General features: G+C 43.9%; 1 protein-coding gene across 1 annotated transcript in view; it reads right to left on the bottom strand.

The window, feature by feature from the left end:
* The window catches only part of efna2a (ephrin-A2a), a 56,396-nt gene extending 33,116 nt beyond the window's left edge, over positions 1-23,280 (bottom strand). Inside the window, exons 1-2 of the mRNA XM_061697181.1 lie at positions 22,785-23,280; positions 22,414-22,684 (exon numbers count right to left, since the gene is read on the bottom strand). Coding sequence (XP_061553165.1) covers positions 22,414-22,544 — 131 coding nt within the window. The 5' untranslated portion in view covers positions 22,545-22,684; positions 22,785-23,280. The remainder of the gene's footprint in view (positions 1-22,413; positions 22,685-22,784) is intronic.
* Between the last annotated feature and the right edge of the window lie 262 nt (positions 23,281-23,542).

The raw sequence follows: 23,542 nt of genomic DNA on the forward strand, positions 1-23,542 counted from the left end.
AGGAGGAAGGCGGTGAGGGTGAACGGCTTTCTATCCCCGCTCTAAGACTCTCATTAGCTGTATTGATTTAAGGCTTTCCAGCTCTTTAGCAGTCAAGCGCTGCTGGTGCACTGCATTACACACTCACGCAGACACACACACACGAACGCAGATACGCACAACGCTTCTAAACAAGCATGTCTTGCGTAACCTTTTTTTTTGCGCACCGTAAATAGCGCGTGGCGGCGGCGGCGGCGTATGCGTTTTTTTTTACGGCTCGCGTTAGCTGTCGACGCGGGTCAACTGGCCTTGGATCTTTTACATACGAGCCGCTTGGTAATTACAGCGCATCTAATACGAATGAGACCTTCAATGAATGATACACACATACACACACAAATTCTGCTGCACTTAAGGTTCCTAAGAGCACAGTGGCCTCCATAATCCTTAAATGGAAGACGTTTGGGACGACCAGAATCCTTCCCAGAGCTGGCCGGCCGGCCAAACTGAGCAATCGGGGGAGAAGAGCCTTGGTGAGAGAGGTCAAGAAGAACCCAAAGATCCCTGTGGCGGAGCTCCAGAGATGCAGTCGGGAGATGGGAGAATGTTTCTAGAAAGTCAAGCATCACTGCAGTCCTCCACCAGTCGGGCTTTATGGCAGAGTGGCCCGACGGAAGCCTCTCCTCAGTGGGCCCACATGGAGTTTGCTTAAATTTTTTTTTTTTTTTTTTTTTTTAAAGTACTGAAGTACTCCAAGATGGTGAGAAATAAGAGTCTCTGGTCTGATGAGACCAAGATAGAAATTGTTGGCCTTAATTCTAAGTGGCAAGTGTGGAGAAAACCAGGCACTGCTCATCACCTGTCCAATACAGTCCCAACAGTGAATGAAGCATGGCGGTGGCAACATCATGCCGTGGGGGTGTTTTTCAGCTCCAGAGGCAGGACGACCGGTTGCAATCCAAGGAAAGATGAATGCGGCCAAGTACAGGGATATCCTGGACGAAAACCTTCTCCAGAGTCCTCAGGACCTCAGACTGGGCCGAAGGTTCACCTTCTAACAAGACAACGAGCCTAAGCACACAACTCAAATACCGAAGGAGTGGCTTCAGAGCAACTCCGTGACTGGTTTTGAATACCCCAGTCAGAGCCCTGACTTAAACCCAATTGAGCATCTCTGGAAAGACCTGAAAATGGCTGCCCACCAACATTCACCATCCAACCTGACAGCACTGGAGAGGATCTGCAAGGAGGAATGGCAGATGATCCCCAAATCCAGGTGGGAAAAACTTGTTGCATCATTCCCCAAAAAGACTCATGGCTGTATTAGCTCAAAAGGGTGCTTCGACTAAATATTGAGCAAAGGGGCCTGAATACTTATGGCTCTGTGATATTTCAGTTTCTCTTTTTTAATAAATCTGCAGAAATGTCAACAATTTGTTTTTTCTCTGTCAATATTGGGTGCTGTGTGTACATTGTGGTAAAAATTAACTTCAATGATTTTAGCAAATGGCTGCACTATAAAAAAGAGTGAAACATTTAAGGGTGTCTGAATACTTTCTGTACCCACTGTACTTTTTCACAAAAGGTACTTTTTCTAAGAGGCAGCCATGATTTTCACATTATCTGGAAATATATATATATTTTTTTTTACATTATTTCTGTGAAAGTTGATCAAAACGGTTGTTAATTTGATAATCGATTAGTTGTCGATTAATCGATTGTCACACCTCGAGCTGGAGTTTCAATGATTGTTTGGCATCAGGGAGCAAAAAAAAAAAAAAGGAAAAGCAAAACTCGATTTATGTCATTGTCATTTGCTTTTCTCGATAAGAAAAGGAGGGAAAAAAATCGATTCAAATTTCAAATTGTACTTTTGTAGAAAAGCACCCAGCCTTTAGGCGGACTGTTTTTGTCTTTTCACACTTTCACTTATAGATTAATTCCTAATGTTCATGAAGCTTTTTATGACGATGCTGGAATAGATTATTTCCTCTGGGAAGAATTTTGAAATGCTGACAAGTGCAATGCTGAAAGTGGACCCGCATTGAGAAATTTACAATCTGAAAGGTTTCACTAGATTTATACACACACACACACACACAGACACACACACACACGCACACACACACACCAGCAACTAAAGTAAAAGGGTGTATTGACGAATAAGCAGCATTCGTTAACTGCACCACCTCATTAGATGCCTTTCTCATTCCCTCAAGGGAAAAAACACGCAAAGCCGCACACACACGCACAACTTCTAAACAGCTCCATCTTCTAAAAGAATTGGACACCGCCGAAGACTGATTCCACTGTCTGCTTGGGCCGTATGCGTACGTGTGCATTGTGTATTGATTTAGTTTAAAGCGTGTCTAATGAGGCTCAAAGTGACAGCCAAGCAAAACGCACACGAGCACCGACACACAAACACACAATCTTTTGGTGTAGCTTTCCTTTGAGCTTTTCCTTTTTAAAAAAAAAAAAAAAAAACATTTTAAGGAATGGCCTCCTTTTTCTACGCCTAAATCCGCCCGAAGCGCTTGGATAGCTTAAAAAAACATCAGAAGAAAAAAATGACAATAATAACAATTAAATGGGTCAATTTGACCGGCAACACAACAGGAGGGTTAATGTTCATTGAAATGTAATATACAGTCATAAAAATGTCGTTATAATAACAACAAAATGCACATTAAAATAAAAAATAGATTAAATTAGAAACAATAATTGCATTAAATTTAATTACATATAAGAAATATATCATTACAAAATTTAAAGTTCCCTAAAAATGGTACAAGTTTAATATTCATGTAAATAAACAAATATTTTAAAAAAATCTAAAACCTATATTTATTTGCTTATTATTTATATATTTAAATATATATAAATAAAAAAATGTAATAGTTTAAAATAAATTACACTGTTTATTAAGAACGATTTAAAAAAATACAAATATGAATAGTGGGGGAAGTTTATTCACTCAAATCGCAGATGGGGAGGCATACTGGAATCACATTAAACAATGTCACAAGTAGCTTACGATGAAGTGAAACCGGGGTTTAAAATGCAATAAGTTGGACAGAACAATGAAGTGTAAATATCTGGAGTTCATCAAAGTGGATATGGTGGGAAGGTTTTTTTTTTTGTTTTTTTTTTAATCAAAAGAAAATATACACATTTGACATTGTCAAATGCCTAAAAAGAAGAGCAACATAAACAGTTGCTCTTCTTTTTAGGGAAACGAAGGATGCAGAAAAGTGCAACAGTCGTACGCAGTATAAAACCTTTTTTTCTTTTTTAGGAAAGTCGAACAAAAGATAAATAGTAGTAGTAGTCTAGAGGAAATCTTTTCTTTTTAGGAAAGTGTATCATCAATAGCTTGTCTCCTTTTTGGGAAACAAACAATGCATGCAAGGCAAGAGTAATATCTAACAGATCAAATCTTATTCTTTCTAAGTGCAAGATCAATAGTTTTTCTTCTTTTGGGGAAATGAACTGCACAGATTCAATCTTTTCTTTTTCAAGTAAGTGTAAGATCAATAGTTTGTCTTTTTCAAGACATGCAGACAAGTGCAACAGTAACCATTGGAGCAGTTATATACAGCACAACAGCGTACGTCTTTTCTTTTTAGGAAAGTGCGACATCATTTGTTTGTCTTCTTTTGGGTAAACAAAGGATGCAGACGGTTACAGTTTGAACTGTCACGCATAACAGCTGAAATCCTTTCTTTTTAGGAAAGTGCATCATAAAGTCCTTCTTCAATCCACACGGGTGCGCCAACCAGCCAATGACGTCCGCTATCCAGAGGCTGAGCTGCACTGTGTTTGTTTACAGGGAGCGGCACTTCCACTTCCTGTCCCTCGCCCTCTAAGTTCCCCGTGTGGGAACTTTCTACGAGCCCCCCCCCCCAAAAGAAATCCAGTTGCTTTTCCATGTAACGCCTTTCTAAATTTGATGCTGCTGCTGGTTTGGGTCTATTAAAAACAACCCCAAGCTGAGGTTCCCTTTTCAAATTAAAACCCGCCCCCCCCCCTCCCCCCGCGTGTGTATCACATTAGGAGTCAGCTGACTGCTAACCATATTGAAGGAAGGAAAACGGGGCGAGCGGATAAAATGCCGCGCTCTCGCCCTGCCTGACGTGGACTCACATGAAGTGACTGCTCTCGATGTTCACTCGCCCGTTACGAGCAAGAGAGCCTCGCAATCCGCCGCCCCCCCCCGTCCCCCCCCCGCTTCATCCTTTTGTCCACGCATGTTAGCCTTTCCTGCCTGCTAGCGTACTTCTTAAGACAAGCGCTAGCCCGCTTTTAGTGTCATTTGTCGTTTTTTTTTTTTTTTTTTACAGCGTTACTCGTCCTCGGCACGTACGACGGCCATTTCACATTAAGCAGCATGTTCTCCCGTAGCATCGCGCCGCTTTTAGGTCTGTGGTGTTGGATTGGTTGGTTGACTTCTGAGTATTCGCTGTACCGTCAAAGACGTTCAGCCCCCCCGGAGCCAGTGTGACTTAGCGACGTGATATTTGGCAGGCGTGTCCATCGCGAGCAGATCCGCAGAAAGAAAAAAAAAAGTCTCGAGAAGCCGTGTTTGAAAAGACAACAGGAAGTCTGCCATTTTGAATCTGAAGTGGCCATTTTGGCTGAAAATTCACAGGTCCTGTCAAGACAAACTCGTCCTAGACATTTTGTCCGATTGCTACTGAATTTGCAAACTTCAAACTGCAAAGTGTTTTGCTTGGGTGGCGAGGAAAGGCGGGTCAATGGAAGAAGCGCGTCTGTAAGAAAGAAAAAAAACACTGGCTGGCCTGCTTTTATAGTTTCGTAAGCGGAGTGCACACACACACACGCTCACACATTCATCGTCATATGTGTGCAACAAGTTCTGTTTCCTGTTCAATGACTATCTTCGCACAATCAATTTAATTTCCTGCTCTATGGTTATCGTCACCGTTTTCCTCCGGTGCCCTTCTGCGGCCGAAGAAAGAAAGGAGACAAACAAAAATCAGTGGCTGGCCTGCTTTTAGTTTTTATAAGTGGAGATCGGACACACACACACGCGCGCGCGCGCGCACACGCGCACACACGTGCATCACTCAAGGGGGATGAAAGCAACTAAACACACAAACACACACACTCGCGCACGTCCATCATTTCGCTCCGTTCAACTCGGCAGCAACGTCATCAAATGTATACGGCGCGAATTCCCACGCCTATACATGAGTCATGCGCACTTACACACGTGCACGCATGCACGCACACCCGCGCACACACACACACAAAGACGACCTGTTCTTTCCGCTTCGCTGCTCTCGCCGAGGTTTGTCTCTCTGGCCTGACGAGCACACACGCACACACACACACGCACACACACACGCACACGCACGCACGCACTGGCAGAGAGTTCCATGAATTATACCTCCTCTCTGTCTCTCTGCATTAGGCGAGGAGAAGAGGCGATGGGCGCGAAGGAGCTCGGAGGAGGAGGAGGAGGAGGAAGAGCATCAGATAATGCAATCCTGACACATCACATGTTATTGCGACCGGGGGAAGGGCGGGGGGGGGGGGGGGGGGGGGGGGTGATGAGCTGTCCGTCATTGCAACACTACATGCGCGTGCACGTGTAGTGGACGCTGGAACGGCTCCTAGCAACATCCTTGCTGGGATGCTCATTGGTCGGCAGTTCAAAGGGTTCGCTCCACCTCGATAGTGTGTGTGCGCGCGCGCACGTGAGATGGCACACACGCACGCGCATGCACGCACTAGATCTGAATTTTTTTCAAAGCACTAACCTCGCTTTGGATTTGTCTGACAGAGAGCGAGAGTGAGACGGATAGTGGGGGGGGCAACAGTTCAAAGTCGAAGTGCAACACGGGGGGGGGGTCAGGAAGCTTTGTTTACGCTCGAAACAGGAAGGACGTCACTGTCATCAAGGAAATCATGGAAAAAGAAATCATCTGTCCCAGGGGGGAAAACTGTCACTATGACAATTTAATTCCGCAAGAATTACGGGAATTTCAGGTACACCCAAATTATATATTTTTAAAAATATATCTAAATAATAATTTGCGTGAGTGTAGTGCATCTCTACAAGATGAGTTTCACATTCGGAATTGAACTAGCAAACTAAAATTACGCTTTTGACACGATCCTAATTTGTTGAGATGTACCTGGATAAATAGTCTGTTCCAGGGTCAAACTGTCACCATGATGATTTTTGCCCCACAGGAATAGAAATAGTCTGTTCCAGGGTCAAAATGATTTTTTTTTCACCTATAGGAAATGAAAATAGTCTGCTCCAAGGTCAAACTGTGGCCGTCATGATTTGTTTTCACCAATACTTGGGCCTACTACGCTACACTATTTAATGTTGGCCATTATGGTGGCACTTGGAGAGCTAAGTTGTTTTTTTTTGTTGTTGTTGTTTTTTTTAGCTGGTACTTTGTGAAAAGAGATTGCGAAGCACTGCTTTAGAACAAAGAGTTTTTGTCCCTTGAAGAGACGGGAGACGCGAGTATCGTTTTTGTGGCATCTGGGCTGACAAAAGCGAGTCGCTCCCTATTTTGCACGAGTGTTTCATCAGCTCCCTGAAATTGACGACACACACACACACACACACACGAACGCACAAAGACAATTCGGGAGACAAACAGCACTTCAAAATCAATGGCTGTCTCACACACACACACACACACGCAGACACACACACGTACTTTTATGGGGGGAATTCACTTAGCGACATGAAATTTAGAAGGCAAGTCTATCACCAATAGAGCCACAAAAAGGTCTTCGGCACCCACGGCCGAACGAGACACAGACGTCTGCTATTTTGCGCTGAAGTGGACATTTGACGGTCATTTAGGCCATTTTCAGTGCCTCAACAACATACAAAGGTTTTTTTTTCCAAAAATTCAGCCCCCGAAGTGCGTTTCACTTAGCAACGTGAAATTTGCCAGGCATGTCTACCACGAGTAGACCCACAAAAAAGTCTCAAAAAGCCACGGCCCACAAGGCACTGGGAGTCCGCCATTTTGGCTCAAAGCGGCAATTTTTTGTTTCGTAAATCATCAGTGACTTGAGGCGACGTCGCGTGAAAGATATTAAACAACGTTATGTTGTAGCAAAGTCTCCAGTGTGAATTCCTACATTTTTTTTATCGTGTATTTTTCCCACCAGGAAGGTTTTTTTTTTTTTTTAAAGATGAATGTGAGATATGAATGAGAGTAAAATCACCAGAGAGCAAATACAGGCAGATGTATTTTCAGAGATAAAATTAGACGTTTGAAAGAAAAGAAAAAAAAAAACTCCTTCCTTTGCTCCCAGAGATTTTACATTTAATAAAAATAAAGAAATGATAATAATCGGTCTTCTGAAAGCAGGGTTTGGCCGAGGGGCGAGCGAGCAGGCCCGTCCCGTGACGGATTTGATCCGCGGTGCATGTCGCCGGCGGCTATTGGAATTGGATTATTCCAGAACTTTCCTGGTTGGCGGGAATGTGTGAGATTTGGTCTCCCCGCGGGCAAATAATTGGGACGCGTCGCTTCAGTCTCTCCTCGCAGATGCTTTACTTGGACGCTGGTGTGCGTGGTCACGTGACTAAGCGGATAGCGTGCAATCTTACGCTAACATACACAGCACGCGTTTATTTATTGCTTTACAAACCTGACGTCGGACTGCGTGGATGCTACGAGCTGCTGCACTGTGCAGAAAATTTTTTATGACGTCATTGATTCATCAACTTTGACTTGACTTACATCACGAAGTAGACGACAACAATCTTTAGTCGTTCAACCCCTGCCCGCAACTTTTTTTTTTTTTTTTTTTCTTCTCCTCGCCCGGTTACGTTGAAAGCAGTTGTTGCTGTCTGCCGATAATTTTACACATCACAGCAAACACGCCTTGGGGAGATAATAACAGCGCCGTAGCAAACAATGGAAAATAAGGAGCCCCCTTATTTCTCGGTACATATGAGATTGTGTGTCCACTGCTGCAAAGTAAAGACTGCGGAAACTGTACAACATGGCCGCTTTCCCCATTTCACATTGAACGCGTCGGTCGTAACGACGCTATGCAAAGTAAGTAGGCATTTTATTCAAGAGAAGACTGTGGGCCCGCTGCAGCAAAGTGGAGACTGCGGGGTACAACGCTGCTACAACCATAACTTGGGCTCAGCAACAGACAAGGTCATAAAATCAAGACACCTTATTTCAATGTCATTAATAATAATAATATGAAATACAAACAATGCAAATTTAATGACAACGTAACTCAAAATCATTTTGGTCAAGGACGATCTCCTGTATTGACTTCTCTGCACAGTAAAGAGACTTTTTATCCAGGAGGAGACTGTGGGTAACAAGAAAACAGTGCATTGCAGCACAGTGGAGACAACGGAGTACAATACTGCTGTGTCCAGAGTTACTGAATTCATAGTAATCGCCCACGTCTCTACATGACGTACAGTGTTTATTCAAGAGGTCCCTTGGGGCCGCTACAGCAAAATGGAGACTTCGGAGTAAAATACTGTTAGGCTATCGTTAGCACGCCTCTGCCCACATGCTACAATGAAGAATCTGCTGGTCCAGCGACTGAGCGGCAGTGGTTTTAAACTCCCGTCGGCCAAATATGGTCGCCGGAAGCCGCTAATGGCAACGCGTCAGTGGCGAGCGCCTCCGTTGGGCCTACCCAGGAGACGAACAAAAGACGTGTTTTGACGTTGTTGTTACGCCAAAGAAGATTCTCCGTAACAGTAGTCTTATTGTTCTTAGTCTTATTACACACACACACACACACACACAGCTTTGATCACGTGCATCTAACAGCGACACGCAGCCACAATTCACCTTCACACGACGGAAGAAGGGAAATTAAAGTGGTCGGCGACTGTAACGCACGTCAACAGGCTGCGGGGGTGGGGGGGTGGGGGGGGGTCGAGTTGGACTGATTGATTGATTGATTATTTACTTATTTTGCTTTACAGCTACTTCCAAAGTGCCCGGCGACTCGTCTGCGTTGATGGAATTAATGAGCTCTCTGGAGGTGCACATCTTCAAGGCGCAACAAGCGCAGACCACATCAAAATCAAAAATAAAATGAATCATAATTAATCATTAACCATACAATTAAATTTTTTTTTATCTAATAATAATAATATATATATGTATTTAATTTCAACAATGATACTAACAATAATCGTCATAATAATTCATATTATTAATAATAATTACTATTAGGATTATTATTATTATAGAAGCTACATTTTGGTCTGTGAAATTGAATATGAAAACAATTTCTTTATAAAAAGCATTACTTTTTCAATGTTCTATTGAATTAACAATTTTTTAAAATGATTGGTAATACTGTATTTCAAAGGGAAACATATTTTTTAAATAAGAGTGTCCTCTGAAATATATATAACAAAATACAGTAAAAAATATATATATTTTTAATTCTTTACATTTTATATATATATATATATATATATATATATATATGTTTTTTTTAATACAAATGTACACACATGAGAAAAATGTTAGTTGGTGTGTGCCTTGCAAAAAAATCTCTTTACGTCAACAAACAATTTAGAAATCAACTCCATCTCCAACCCCAATTCCAATGAAGTTGAGACGTTGTGTTAAAGATAAATAAAAACAGAATACAATGATTTGCAAATCATGTTCAACCTACTGACGCAAAGTGGAAAAGTGTTCTGTGGTCCGACGAGTCCACATTTGAAATTGTTTTTGGAAATTGTGGGCGTCGTGTGAGGAAAAGAACCATCCGGACTGTTATGGACGTAAAGTTCAAAAGCCAGCATCTGTGATGGTACGGGGCTGTGTTAGTGCCAATGGCATGGGTAACTTACACATCTGTGAAGGCACCATTAATGCTAAAAGGTACATAAAGGTTTTGGAGAAACATATGCTGCCATCCAAGCGACGTCTTTTTCACAGATGCCCCTGCTTATTTCAGCAAGACAATGCCAAACCACATTCTGCACGTGTTACAACAGCGTGGCTTGGTAGTAAGAGTTGCGGGTACTAGACTGGCCTGCCCGCAGTCCAGACCTGTCTCCCATTGAAAATGTGTGGCGCATTACGAAGCGTAAAATACGACAACGGAGACCCCGGACTGTTGAACAGCTGAAGCTCTACAACGAGCAAGAATGCGAAAGAATTCCACCTACAAAGCTTCAACAATTCCTGTCCTCAGTTCCCAAACGTTTATTGAATGTTGTTAAAAGAAAAGGTGATGTCACACAGTGGTAAACATGACCCTGTGCCAGCTTTTCTGGAATGCGGTGCAGCCATAAAATTTCAAGTTCATGATTATTTGCTAAAAACAATCAAGTTTATCAGTTTGAACATTAAATATCTTGTCTTTGTAGTGTATTCAATTAAATATAGCTCAAACATGATTTGCAAATCATTGTATTCTGTTTTTATTTATGTTTAACACAACGTTATAGATTCCATCCCCATAAAGCAACTTAAGACATGGTCGGACAAGTTTGGTGTGGAAGAACAAGATGGCGATGGCGAGCCTCTCTCGAACCTAAACTGCTCATTCGCTGGAGTAAAGTATGCAGCGCGGCTTGTGTGCTTGTTTGTGTTTGACACATTTTACACGAACAAAAACACCCGTAATGCTTTTGTCAGCAAACACACACACACGCACACACTGATACGCAAACACGCGGGCACCCACACTTGTGTGCAGGAAACACGCGCTCCTCTCCCGACTTGGCGAAGGAAGGAAAGGAAGGGAGGAAGCGCGGCCCGTTTGAAGTTGATCAAACGGCGAGTATGCAGCAGTGCTCGCGACGGCGACGACGCTCGCGGCGAGCAACGAGAACCCCCCCCCCGACCATGTCGATTCCGCCGCCGTCTCATCGCGGCGAGCTCACCTTCCCCACCCCCCACCCCCCGCGCTCACCTGCGAGTCTCGATTGTGTTTTGGGAGCACTTTTGGAACACGGGTTCGTCTCTGGAAACGTCGCCGCTGACAACATGACCCCATTTAGGCCAGCGACAACAAACACCACAACGGGAAAAAATATCTTCTACTAGTGACAAGCAAGGTCTGAAGAGGTTTGCTGGCTAAAGTGGTGCAACAATCACAACAACACGATCGTCGGGGGGGGGACAAAAATAACCATTTGTGGGTAAACAATCATATTTTTCAACCGATATGCTGGCTAAAGAAGTTGCATTTGTGTAATTGCCACTTCACGTACTGTCAGGACGGTCTTATCGAGTCTGATGTAGCAATGGGAACGATACAGTCGCTGTGTTTCGCAATTCTACGATAATTGATAAAAAAAAAACGTTGTGGGCAAACCGTCATATTTTTCAACTCATATAGAAGCAATGATTACAATATCATCGCCGATTTCACGAGACCCAGTACTGCTCAAGGAGTAGCAATGGGGTACGTAATCATCACCATATTTTGGAGTTTGATGATCATCGATATAGTGCAAGAAAATCAATCTAAAAATCTTACACTGTTTTTTTAAAACTTGGGGGAAACAAATTGCTAGAATTTTCCCTCATTATCCTTTTACCATATCTCCTTATCATGCCCTCTTCTTTCCTGCGGCCACAGTCGGAGTTGATGCGTCCTGTACAGCAGCAACGCGTGACGAATGTCAACACACAAAAAAAAAAGCCAGCGTGCGACAAAGGCCTCCTGCGGGCATCTCGCTAATCACTGATGAGAGTCGACCGGCGCAACCTGCGAAGCAGATCGCGGCACCATCACAGCATGCCGACCTTCGATTCTTTTCCACCAGAAGCCCCATCGCGTGTTTTTTTTTTTTTAACTGATGATAAATACGTACATAGACACACTACCGAACTGCAGAGGTGGTGAGTAAGCGACGCTCCCCCCAATAGGGTTAGTAAGTGCCCATATAATGGTGCCTTGAGATATAAGTTGAATTTGTTCCATCGCCACGCTCGTAAACGTTTGTATCTCGAATCGCCTTTCCCCATTGAAATGAATGGCAATGCCATTTCTCCGTTCCAGCATCCCTCCCCAAAAAAAACAAGCAAAAGAAATGTTGTGACAAGAAAAATCGCACTGTATAATATTGCACTTCATGAAAACAGACACGAATGGCATAATTAAAGACAACCAAGACTTCAACGATTTTTGCTACATTTCTTGCTTCAATTCAATGGTGATTGTGCTGCTCCTTCTGTTGTGTGCGCCTCGGCCACCTAGGCGCAGTATAATACAGACATGGATATATGTGAAGCCGGTCACTCCTCCTTAAGCCATAGTATTATTCGTCTTAATAATACTTAATAATAGGATAAAGAACATATGCGTGAGTACTGTTATACGTCCATGTGTATTCAAATATTTGGTGACACCGACGCCATTGCTTACGCTACTTTCGTCTGAATTCACCTCCTCAACTCACTTCAACAGTTCCTTGGTACCAACATTCCACCAGACGGCAGAAGAGCGATCATGCAATTTTCAAAAGCCGAACGGCCAGTGAGCAGGAGTTGACTGCGTTGAGAATGGACAGCGGCGTGCTAGCGGGGTGACGTCTCAAAGACCGGAGCAATCTCATCGGCAAAGAAGCTCATTTTCCAGCAGCCAAAAAAACTAATAATGTTCTCACATCTTCACTCTTTGCCTTCTCCGCAGGGTGAGGCAGGGAGAATTTTAATGGCGTGCCATCCCCCCCCCCCCCCCCCCCCACACCCACCTCCACATTCTCCTGGCCCTTTCAATCATGTGAAAATGTGTAATCCGATTGTCTTTAATGTCATTTTACCGTGGCGATAAAAGCTGTCATCTATCACTATGGACATATCATCGCTGTACATTCAAAAGTGTGCTTTCTTTTTTTCTTTACTTTTTTACACAAAGAAAAAAAAGTTATAGGACTTCATTAAATTGTGCAAATCCTATTTTGTGACTGCATTTTTTTTTTTTTTTTTTCTTGGTACACGTATTTTTGCAATTTCCTTTTGTCGAACCACAGAAGAAGGTGAGTGGCGAGAAAAAGCAAATGTCTATTTTGCCCTCCCTAATTGCGACATGTGCAGTTCAGCAGCTAGCAAACAGTTTAAAAAAATTAAAAAATAAAAAAGCCCGTGTGCGCTAGTTTCAAGCTGTTTCTTGACACTCTCAGTTGAAGTTTACTAGACATAAAAATGACATGTTGTATATTTAACCAAACCACATTAACTTTATCTTACGAAAGTCCTCTAGCTTAATACTAACACCTAATTGTAAATGCCATAGATGAGGTCACGGAATTTGCATCGGTAGCTCAGTAGTTATAAACCTTTTCAAAAAACTGTGATACGCAACACATACAGTCCAAGCTGAGCACATAACAATACTTATGGATAGTCATTATTTTCTGCGAAACAATTATTACTGAAGCTTAGTTGTAGTAGACGATTCCATATAATTGTGCGATTGCTGCATGTTTTCATACAGTGTAATACTGTAGAGTGCTATTTTTCCTATTTAAAAACACGTCACACATTTTTTTTTCGTGGCGCTGGACCGGATTAATGGCGATCCCATACATTTCAATGGCGAAAGTTGATTTGAGATAAGAGTGATTTGGTGGTTTTATTAGGACATAAATAGAGCCTATTTTGTGATTAAGGGCTACACAAATAAACTTGACTTATTCCTTTTCGAGTGGCTGCGTATGAAACAAACACATCATGGTTCGGCTGCGGACGATTTAATGATGTCCCACGCCAACTTGTTGCCGATTGTGATCGGCGAGCATCACAAGCGTCACCCTGTTCCCTCATCAACATTTTAATCAGAGCCATTACGCCGCGCTCTGTTTTCATTACGCTTATCGGCGTCATCTCCATAAACAGCGACGCGCTCGTTACAGCCCCGTCGACTGTTTTGCGGGCGAGCGAGGATTAGAATGCAGGAGAGTGATCGAAGAGAGAATAGAGAGTCGGAGTGGAAACGTTAACCTCGATATTCATCAAAGAGAATGTGTGATGCGTCAGGGGAGCAAGGACACATGGGAACACTGTTGAGGTTCTGACAGTGTTTGGCCCTTCATGAGTTTTTATTTTTTATTGTTTTGTTTTTTTTGGTTAAACAAATGTCCCGTCCCTCAACAACATTTCATCTATTATTCAATTCAGTCCTGTTTATATAATGCATCAAATCACAACAGAAAGTCAAGGATGGGTTTAGCTTGTACGCTAACGTGAAAAAAAAGTTCAGCTCGGGACGTAAACAGTGTGACGTCAGGACGGAGGCGGGAGACTTGAGCAAATGATCAAAGGTCAGACGTTTGGCCTCAGCGATCATGTTTCTGGTCAAATCGGGAAAATTGCACAAGCAAAACTTTCTTTTAGAGCGAGCTTACGATTCGCCGCCGCAGTTGCCAGTGCACTCGGAGCACTTTATTGACCGGATCAAACAGTCAAACACACAAATACAAAATGAAAACACTTGCAGGGAGCAACGAGAAGAAGCTAACACTCAACTCACCGCGTGGTTATCGGCCAACCCGCGTTCCGAGCTTGTGAGTGGAAGGAAATAAACTCGCAAGTCGAGGTACCGCTGTCTTTAGATTCGTTTTTGTCGTCTTCAGCATGTTTTTAAAAACCACCACTATCAACATATTGCAGATAATCAAAACAAATTCCAGGGCTCTATTTTCGTGACGAGCGCAAGTCTGGCGTAACTCTGCAAGGAGGCGGGGCTCGACCCGGTTTTGATAATTCCGTGGTCCGGCCAACCCAAGCGGATTTAAAATTCAACCCTGTCCAATCGAAGCGGCTTCTCTCATTCCCCTTAAAATCGGCACAACTCTTGCACGGAGTCGTCTGTGGAAGAGGACCCAGCGAGCCATGCGTTACTGGAGCATTGCATGTTATCGGGTACCCTAATTCAATACAGAAAGAGCTGGTGAAAACCGCTGCCAACGTAACTCATTTACTGCCAGCCTTCCCAGTTAACATGGATATTAGACTTCTAAAGCCGTCAATGGCAGTGAATGTGTTTAACGTGTCCGCAGACCTTATGTATCTACATATCCAATGATCGTTCATTGCCAAGACCCCCATAGTTGCGAGCTGACCAGTACATGAAATGATTTGAAAAAATATGATGATAATGATAGTAATAATAATGTGTTCAATGAATTAATTTATACAATGAGTAAGAGGGTTGGATGCCCGCTATTGAAATAAGTCCATCATCCACGGGTCAGCTAAATTGGCAAACACGCCTAGCAAGTCTAGTTCTAGCAACAACAACAAAAAAGGTTTTTAAGCGCAGCTGTGGCATCTACGAAAAACGAGCCCCAGTGTGACCACGACAATCGTTAGTTTCCACTTTCTGATGGGAAGATGAAAAAAAATAACCACTAACGTCGGCTCATTTATTAGTTTTGACAATCGCGTTGCGTAAAATAGCATTTTCGGAACAACAAAGTCGGGCCCAACTTTAGGGATTTGTGGTGCCAATTGTGTTGTCGTTTAATACGATACGCGCGTGTAACGACTCCACTGACAATGGGACGATTGCTGCTACGACCGATCGTAGTAAAAAAGCCTCGGAGTGGTGTTTAGATTAAACTAGGGATTAAACCGGAGGTGAGGATTAATATGGAGGCCGGAGGGGAGAAAAGACAATTGCACAAGCGGCGAACCAGAAGGTTGCCTACTGTACATACGGACACCTCGGCGAGCGATAAGACAGAACATATGTTGATCCCGCCTCATTATCCTCATTAGCATAACATAAAATGAGTCTCACAGCGCCCCTGTTGCGGATCAGACCGAGGTAGCGGGGCGTCGCTGCGACCGGCGTGGAGTCAGACACTTCTCGCCTGCCTCATCTGATGGATTACGATGCAAATGGGACGCTCGCTCGCTTTCTTTTGTTTGACTCCCAACTGTTTGGGGGAAGAAGGAAAAAAACCGCTGGGGATCCGTTGGAAGCAGATGAGGAGCTGATGGCACATGCGCACCACTGCCGCATGCCCACCGACGCAAGCCAGGAGTCAGGGAATTAACATTTTCGGGGCCCGTTTGCTCGCCGAACAGTGTGTACAATTGTTGATGAAGCATATTGAAATTAGAGGAGGGGGTAAATGAGATGCATATTATTTTTCAGCAACTGTTGTTTGTTCCCGAAGCCAACAGGAGCGAATCACAGAGAAAGTCCACCAATCACATCCAAGAATCTATGAAGTCAATCAATCAGTCGTGGCAACACCGCACCGAACAATCTTCCGCCAATCAGAAACAGTCCTCAAACTGACAAAGAAGGATTCCATCAGCGACCGCTCTGAAAACGTCTTCCCGAGTCAAACAATTTCAGCTCGCCCATCCGCCGCGCGTCTCAGTTCTACTTTCAAACGTCGACTTGCCCAATTTCTCATTGCAGAGCTCGGAGCGCCAGAGGGCATGCCGTTCGCCACTCTTGGCGCCCTAATACCCGGCCTTTGACGCGCCCCTGCCGGGACCGCCCGACCGCGCGCTTTGAAGCCGTAATCTTCCCTTTTTCTTTTTTTTGTCTTTTTTGCTGCCATTTCCGCTTCACCCCTTGCGCCTTCCATACGGTCGTCCGTAATCCTCCGAGTCCATCTCGCGTTTGTCTTGTGGTCTTTTTTTTTTTTAAACATTATTAACCCAATTTAAAGTGTTGAACATAGCTTGAGAACAAATCAATTGACTCGCTTGGACGCTTCAACTGTCTGAGAAGTGTCGTACAAGTCCACCACTCGCTTATCCCGCGGGAGCCTCGCGGCATTCTGTCGCCTCAAGATTGAGAGTCTGGATGTGTTTGTTGTGGACAAACTCCAGGGAAAACAGTGAGATACGTTTGGGTTGGCCTGTTTTGTCAAAAAATCGATAGTGTGATGATTCGTTGCAGAAGGAAGCCCGTCAGCCACGAATGCGAGTTTGATTCCTGTTCGCCGAGTCGTTTCGTCGTTTTGTGAAATTGCATCACTCGTGGCTCCTAAAAACCTCGGTAGACGTGTTTAAATAAACATTTCACATCGCATTACACAGAGCTGCCAACATACTAAATAGACTCTTTCACTCTTGCGGGCACATTTGATGACGACGGCATTTCTCAGCCTGTGCACTCACTCCCCTCTCTCAGGAGGTACAAGATCGCTATCGCTAATCTATGCTAACGCAGTGGTAAAGTTAGGATTGGGTAAATGCCGAGGAGCCGACGCCCGCACGCCTTCCCTTTTCGAATTCAATCGAATTTAAGTGAACGAGACGTACAACAAAGACATTCCCCGTCTTTTTCCATTTCAAATTGAAACTGTTCAGCTCTTTCGGAGCATATTGGGAACGACTTTCCACGTTCCAATAATTCCCATATTGCCAAAATTCCACACAGGAAAATAAAACAATAGAATTCCAAAATGTAAGAGCTATTTTTTTTTTTTTTACACATTTCCCCCTCCTTCCTCCATTTTGGACCCGATTCAAACCATGCCCACTTCAAAATGTCAGCTCATTCAGGCATTTTTGGAAACTATTCATCACACTTTTCACAGTGAAATAAAGCAATAAAACTACCATAAAATTCCACAATTGAAGAGATGTTTCACACGTTTGTCTCCTTCTTTCACATTTCTTGACTGATTTAAACCATAAAAACTTCAAAATGTGCAGCTCATTTAGGACATTTTGCCGAACACATTCCTCAAATTGCACCCTTTTCACAGTTAACCCCCCCCCCCCCCCCCAAAAAAAACAATAAAATTACAATAAAATCCCCAAATTCGAGCATTCTTGGAAACTATTCATCGCATTCTCCAAATTAATAAAACAATACAATTCCCACTCTAACTTCAAAATTGTTCAGCTCATTCAGGACATCTTGGGAACTATTTATCAAATTCCTCAAATTTTACACTAAACTGTCACAAAAAGATACCGACATTTAAGAGATATTTTATATGTTTACCTTTTCCTTCCGCATTTCCTGACTGGTTCAAACCATCCCAACTTTGAAAGTCTTACATTCTACACTTAATGCAACAAAGTCATCTTGCAACATTGCCCTTTCAGCGTACTTCCTTGACACCAATTACTACTTTCCTAATATTCAGGGCTCTGTTTTATAGAAAGAGCACAAACACACAGTTAGAGGAGTTTTTCAACGAACAGCTGAGGTTAGGTTCCACGGGGGGGGGGGGAAACAAAAACAAAAAAAACGCAAACGCTGTCGGTGAATGTTTTTTAAATAGCGAAGCGCGAATAAGCCGGGCTCCGCTGTAGCTATTTTTCAAGGCCGCGCCTCTAATAAACACCTCGTACTCTCTCCAGGTGAGTAAATTCCCCGACCACCAAACGAGGAGAGGAACCGCGGTAACACGCCACCATCGTGTGTGCGCGTGTGTATTTTCGAGGAGATCGATGGCAACCCGCCCGCAGCAAGGCGGGCGGGTTGTTCTTCATAGATGGTCGAGATGAAGTGCGAGCAGGCAACAAAGACGGACGGACGGGGGCGGGGGGGTTTAGGAGAAAACGTGGGATTAGGCGGAATTCTCCTTCTGGACCGATGAGCCAGCGCATGCGTGTGTAAGTGTGTGTGTTTGTGTATATATAGGTGCAGGTGTGTGTGTGTGTGTGTGTGTGAGAAAAAGAATCCATTTCTGTCAGCACATTAGCTCCTCAGGCTGAACAAAGCCCCATCACCTGCAAGCTCCATTTTTTCCCTCTTATATGGGCAAGTATGAGTGTGGGTTTATGCTACTCAAGTCGTGTAACCGTGTGTGTGTGTGTGTGTGTGTGTGTACCAGATGTGCGACCTACATCTCGCAGCCTCTCATGTGTGTGTGTGTGTGTGTGTGTGTGTGTGTGCGCTTCACTTCCACATCCTTTTATTTATTAAGGCTCAGCTGTGGCGTTGCGCTACATTCTGATGATGATGATGATGATGATGATGATGATGATGATGATGATGATGTCGTATACGTAGTCATCCCTCCCCATGTATGACATCACAATCGCGAAACGCACAGGCGGAAAACGTGTCAGTGACCGAAAGCCTCCAGAGTGCTTTGAATTGGATTAGCGGGAGCATTTGCTATTATCCGAGCAGACTTTGAATTGAAATGGGGCCCCGCCCCCATCACCCCCCCCCCCCTCCCCCCCCATACACACACACCCCCCTCGCTATTATACCAACTATAATGGACTGGCCCAATTGGGAGCGTCCATGTACAAAATAGGAATATTTCTTGACTTCTTTGTCTTTATTTCCACTGGTAGGTGATATGGTCTTAAAATAATTGTTTTTTTTCTCTCTCACAAAGGTTTTCGAATCAATTTTGCCCTCTTCGCTGAAACAAAAATAAAAGGACAATGACATTTTTGGGCATGTGACTTCACCCTTCTGGCATTTGATTTATTTTCCCCTGGATACCAAACAAAATGTGATTTTTTGATTTTTGATTTTTTTGTGTGCAACAAGCTGAATCACCGCATAGTGGCTATAAAAAGTCTACACACCCCTGTTCAGGTTGCAGCTTTATGTGAGACCAAGATAAATAATTTCAAAACGTTTTCCACCATTAATGTTACTTATAACAAACGACTCAGTTGGGGGGAAAAAAACATCTTTAGAGAGGGGAAATAAAAATAAACAGTTAAGACAGTGTGTTTGCGCAAGTGTGCACACCCTCTTTTAACTGGGGACGTGGACTGTGTTCAGAATGAACCGACCACATTCAGCGCACAACTGCCACCGTTCGGAGAGTCTCTGATTAAGTTCGGCTGGTCTAGCGGGCTTTTCCTGTCCCATGTCTCGCAGAGCGCTTCCACAGCACAGCTGGAATTGTTTCGGTGCGATGACATTCCTGTGCGGGAGCAGCGTCTCTCAATTAAATCTATTCATGATATCCACACGGCATTATTTATCCAACCGACATTTTCTCTGTGGCCAAGAACAAGCTGGATCACCAAAGCAGCTCATGTTGTTTTGGGATGCGTCTCAATCAGATGACATCACCGCGCAGGAGCAGGAGGTTCGTCGGCTGAACGAGCTTCTGTCAGCCAACGAGCGTGTCACTTTCATTTTGCCCAAAATCTAATATTTCACAGGCCCTTAACGTATTTGTACGGAGCAAGTGGATTTACCACCGCACCGCTGCACAAGCGCTCGACACAACAAAAACAGAAATGCGAGATTTACATACAGGATGCTGAGATGGAAAACCGCATATAGAGGCTTTATTTAACAATAAATGTGGGATCAAAAATAATATTTCCAAAGGGAAAAACGTGTCAGGATTGGCTTAGCTTTGCCATCTTATTTAAATGGAACTGGAATAAAAAAATAAAAAAAAAGAAATTCTGTAAAAAAAAAAAAAAAGTTTCTTACAATATCAAGAATCGTTTTCACTTAACTTTATTGTTAATTTTATTATTACAAAACACCACAGACAGAGCAGACAATAAATTGCTGTCCAAAAAAATGGCTCCGGTGCCGCACTTTGGACACCATTGAAGTGCCCAATATGTTCTAATATGCTAATTAGTGTTAGTTAATCGCCTGCATTGTTGTTTTTGGTTTTTTTAAAGATAAATGTAGAATTAAAAATAGCATTTCCAATGGTTTTCTAAATGGGAAAATTGTGTTGCTTTAGCATAACTTTTACTGAATTGTAATCATATTTTCTTTAAATTCTGCAAAACTATTATTGTTTTCCATGTGTAATATTAAGAATTTTTTCTCTCTCACCTTGATTTTCTAAAATCTTGAATGAAAACAGCATTCCCCATAGTTTTCAAATGCCGCAAATGTGCCGGTTTATCGCTTTACCATTGGATGCAAAATTCCCCCAGAAGATCCATTTCTTTTTTTCTCTCAACCCTTTTTGAAAAATAATTTTTCAGTCTTACAATACGTCACAGACCAAGACTATAATGAGCCGTGGGCTACAAAGAATCCATATAGTGGCTTTACTGTGCATGAATAGCCTTGTATGTCTAATGCATGGGGATGAATGTCCTCATTGAACACAGCGTGAGTCCAAACAACGGGGGAAGCGAGTGCACCGGCTTTCACAGTCCTGATTCATTGTAATGCATTTTTGATATGCCCCCCCCCCCCCCCCCCCCCCCCAACGCACACGCACACACACACGCACTCTCACTCCCACCTTAACCCCACCTCCAACCCAGCCCTCCCTTTCCGCATCAACCGCCATTCCCTGACGGAAAAACATCGCCCCCGGCAACCGCGCATATAGCTTCAACGTAGCCGCTGATGTTTGCGTTGTGTGTGAGGGGGAAAAAATAAATATATATATATATATTTTTTTTTTTAAAAAGCAAAATAAAAAAATAAATAAAAAAAAAAGAGAGAGTGGAAGTGCAGAGAGAGGAAAAGAGGGAGAGAGGGAGACAGAGAGCAAGAAAGGAAGAAAATGTTCCCTACTCACCTGTTAAATATTTGAGATGGCTCAGTGGAGAAGTGATGAAGTCACAGATGCAACTGCAAGCTCAGTGTGTGCGTGTGTGCGTGCGTCAGTTTCAACCCATTTTTAAAAATTATTATTATGGAAAAACGCCCACCCCCCATTAGGCCGACTACGTAGCAGGAAACTACATTGCGACAATTTTTTTGGCCGTTTTGGTTTCCCCTTTCCATGTGGAACGCATCCTCAGCGATTTGCTGGGGGGGAAAACTCGCCGACGCGCGCGTTTTTGTCCTCGTTCTCTTTCGATGCCACGGGATGGTGCGAAAACCCGGGCGAACAGGAAAGTCGTAATTGGCGTCAAGGAAGTACGCCGAAGTGATACACCTCGATTGTTCTACGATTTTCGTATGTCAAGGAGGAGCTGGGTTTAGCCCGGGTTGTTAGCGGAAGTCACAGGGAGTTTTCTCGGGATTTGTATGTTTCTGCTCTGCTGAACCCAAAAAATTGAAATTAAAAATAAATAAATGACAGAGGGCTTGTTATTAACGATTGAAATTAATACGGTTTGCTCAGGCGATAAACACATGCACTTCCGAAGCATTTTGTCCAATCATCTGTGAGCCAAATATTTTCGGGTAATGTAGGAAGACGAGTTTGAAATGAAGAAAATTTACAACATGGACAGAGAAAATCATGAACCGCGGTCCGCATAATTGCCCCCGAGGTGTAAGAAATTAACGGTTCTAATTAGTGTTCATTCGTCAACTTCATAGTGCATTTTAAGACAGCTTCCATTGGGGGAAAAGTGTCCGTTTTTCAAAAAAAAATTTTGTACTTACAATAGTAAAATCATGTAAAAATCCGAAGGGAATCCTCCCAATATTTGGATTTGTTTGTTTTGTCTTGACCGTTACGAGAAACAACAACTTCCGAGTGCACAACAAGTGAAATTCCGAGTTGGGGCTCACCTTGATGAGCGTTAATGAAGCCCGCGCATGCGCACACGCTGCCGGCGGTGGACTCACTTGGGGTTGGAGCTGTTCCAGTAGACCGAGTGCCTGTCAAAGATGATCTTCTCCTCGGCCCGCACGCACATCCAGGAGAGCGCGCTCAGGATCAGCACCTCCATGGCTCCGCTGCGCTTGATTGCCATCATCTTCTTCTGCAGCTTTTTTTTTTTTTTTTTTTTTTTTTTTTTAGGGCTTCTTCTTCTTCTCTCTTGTCGTCTTGGCGGCTCCTCGGATGCTCCCTCAGCGACGACTCTTCAAGTCATCCTGGAAAGTTGAGACGGTCTCGCTGGGGGGTGGGGGTGTGGGGGGGGGGGGGGGGAACAAAAAAAAAAAAAAGTGGGAGAAGAAGAGGAGGAAGAAGTGCGCGCTGCTCATGGGGTACTCACACGGGGGTCTCGTGCTGCTGTTGCTGAGGGGGGGGCTTCGTCTACGTCCCTGCCAAACTTGTCTCTCAGCATCACGCGTCAAAAAGAAGAGTGATGCTTTTGTTGTTGTTGTTGTTGTTGTCGTCGTCTTCTTCCTTCCTTTCTTTCCTTCTTTCTTTCTTTCTTCAATTTCCACAAGAGCGGCGATGCGTTCAGGTGCACGCTGGGAAAAGCATGCTCCGATACATCCACCGAATGTGCGTCCAAACTCCAAGCATCCTGCCCACGCACGTACAATCCACGACGTCCGATCACGCTCCCCGCGCCGCGCAGCCTTCCGCACTTCTCCTGCTCCGCGCGCGCGCGTGCGTGCGTGTGCGAGGCTCTCTTCCTCCGGCAACACATCCACGCCCACCTCCCCACCCGCCGCGTGCCGCGAGAGAGGAGGGCGCCTCAGCGTCACGCCCCCTCACGGCTGACTGGCTGCACTGCAACGCAGGGACACTTCAATAGGTACAGCCGCGATGGTTACCACAGAACCGGAAATGGACCGAATTGCGCCATTGGAAAGGGAAAAGGGGCGGAGCTCCTTTGGGGGCCCAAGGCAAACCGCATCCATATGTGACTCATTGAAATGAATGGCTTCCGGCCTGCCCCCCCCCCCCCCCCAAAAAAAAAAAATACACTCTACAACAACAACACTGGCATTGTGCTTCTGAAGTTCGACGGAGGTGTACTCAATGTCGTGTCGACATTCAGCCGTCTTGCGCTCCGGCGCC

The sequence above is a fragment of the Phycodurus eques genome, chromosome 14 (genome assembly GCF_024500275.1).
Source record: "Phycodurus eques isolate BA_2022a chromosome 14, UOR_Pequ_1.1, whole genome shotgun sequence".
NCBI classification, from domain to species: Eukaryota; Metazoa; Chordata; class Actinopteri; order Syngnathiformes; family Syngnathidae; genus Phycodurus; species Phycodurus eques.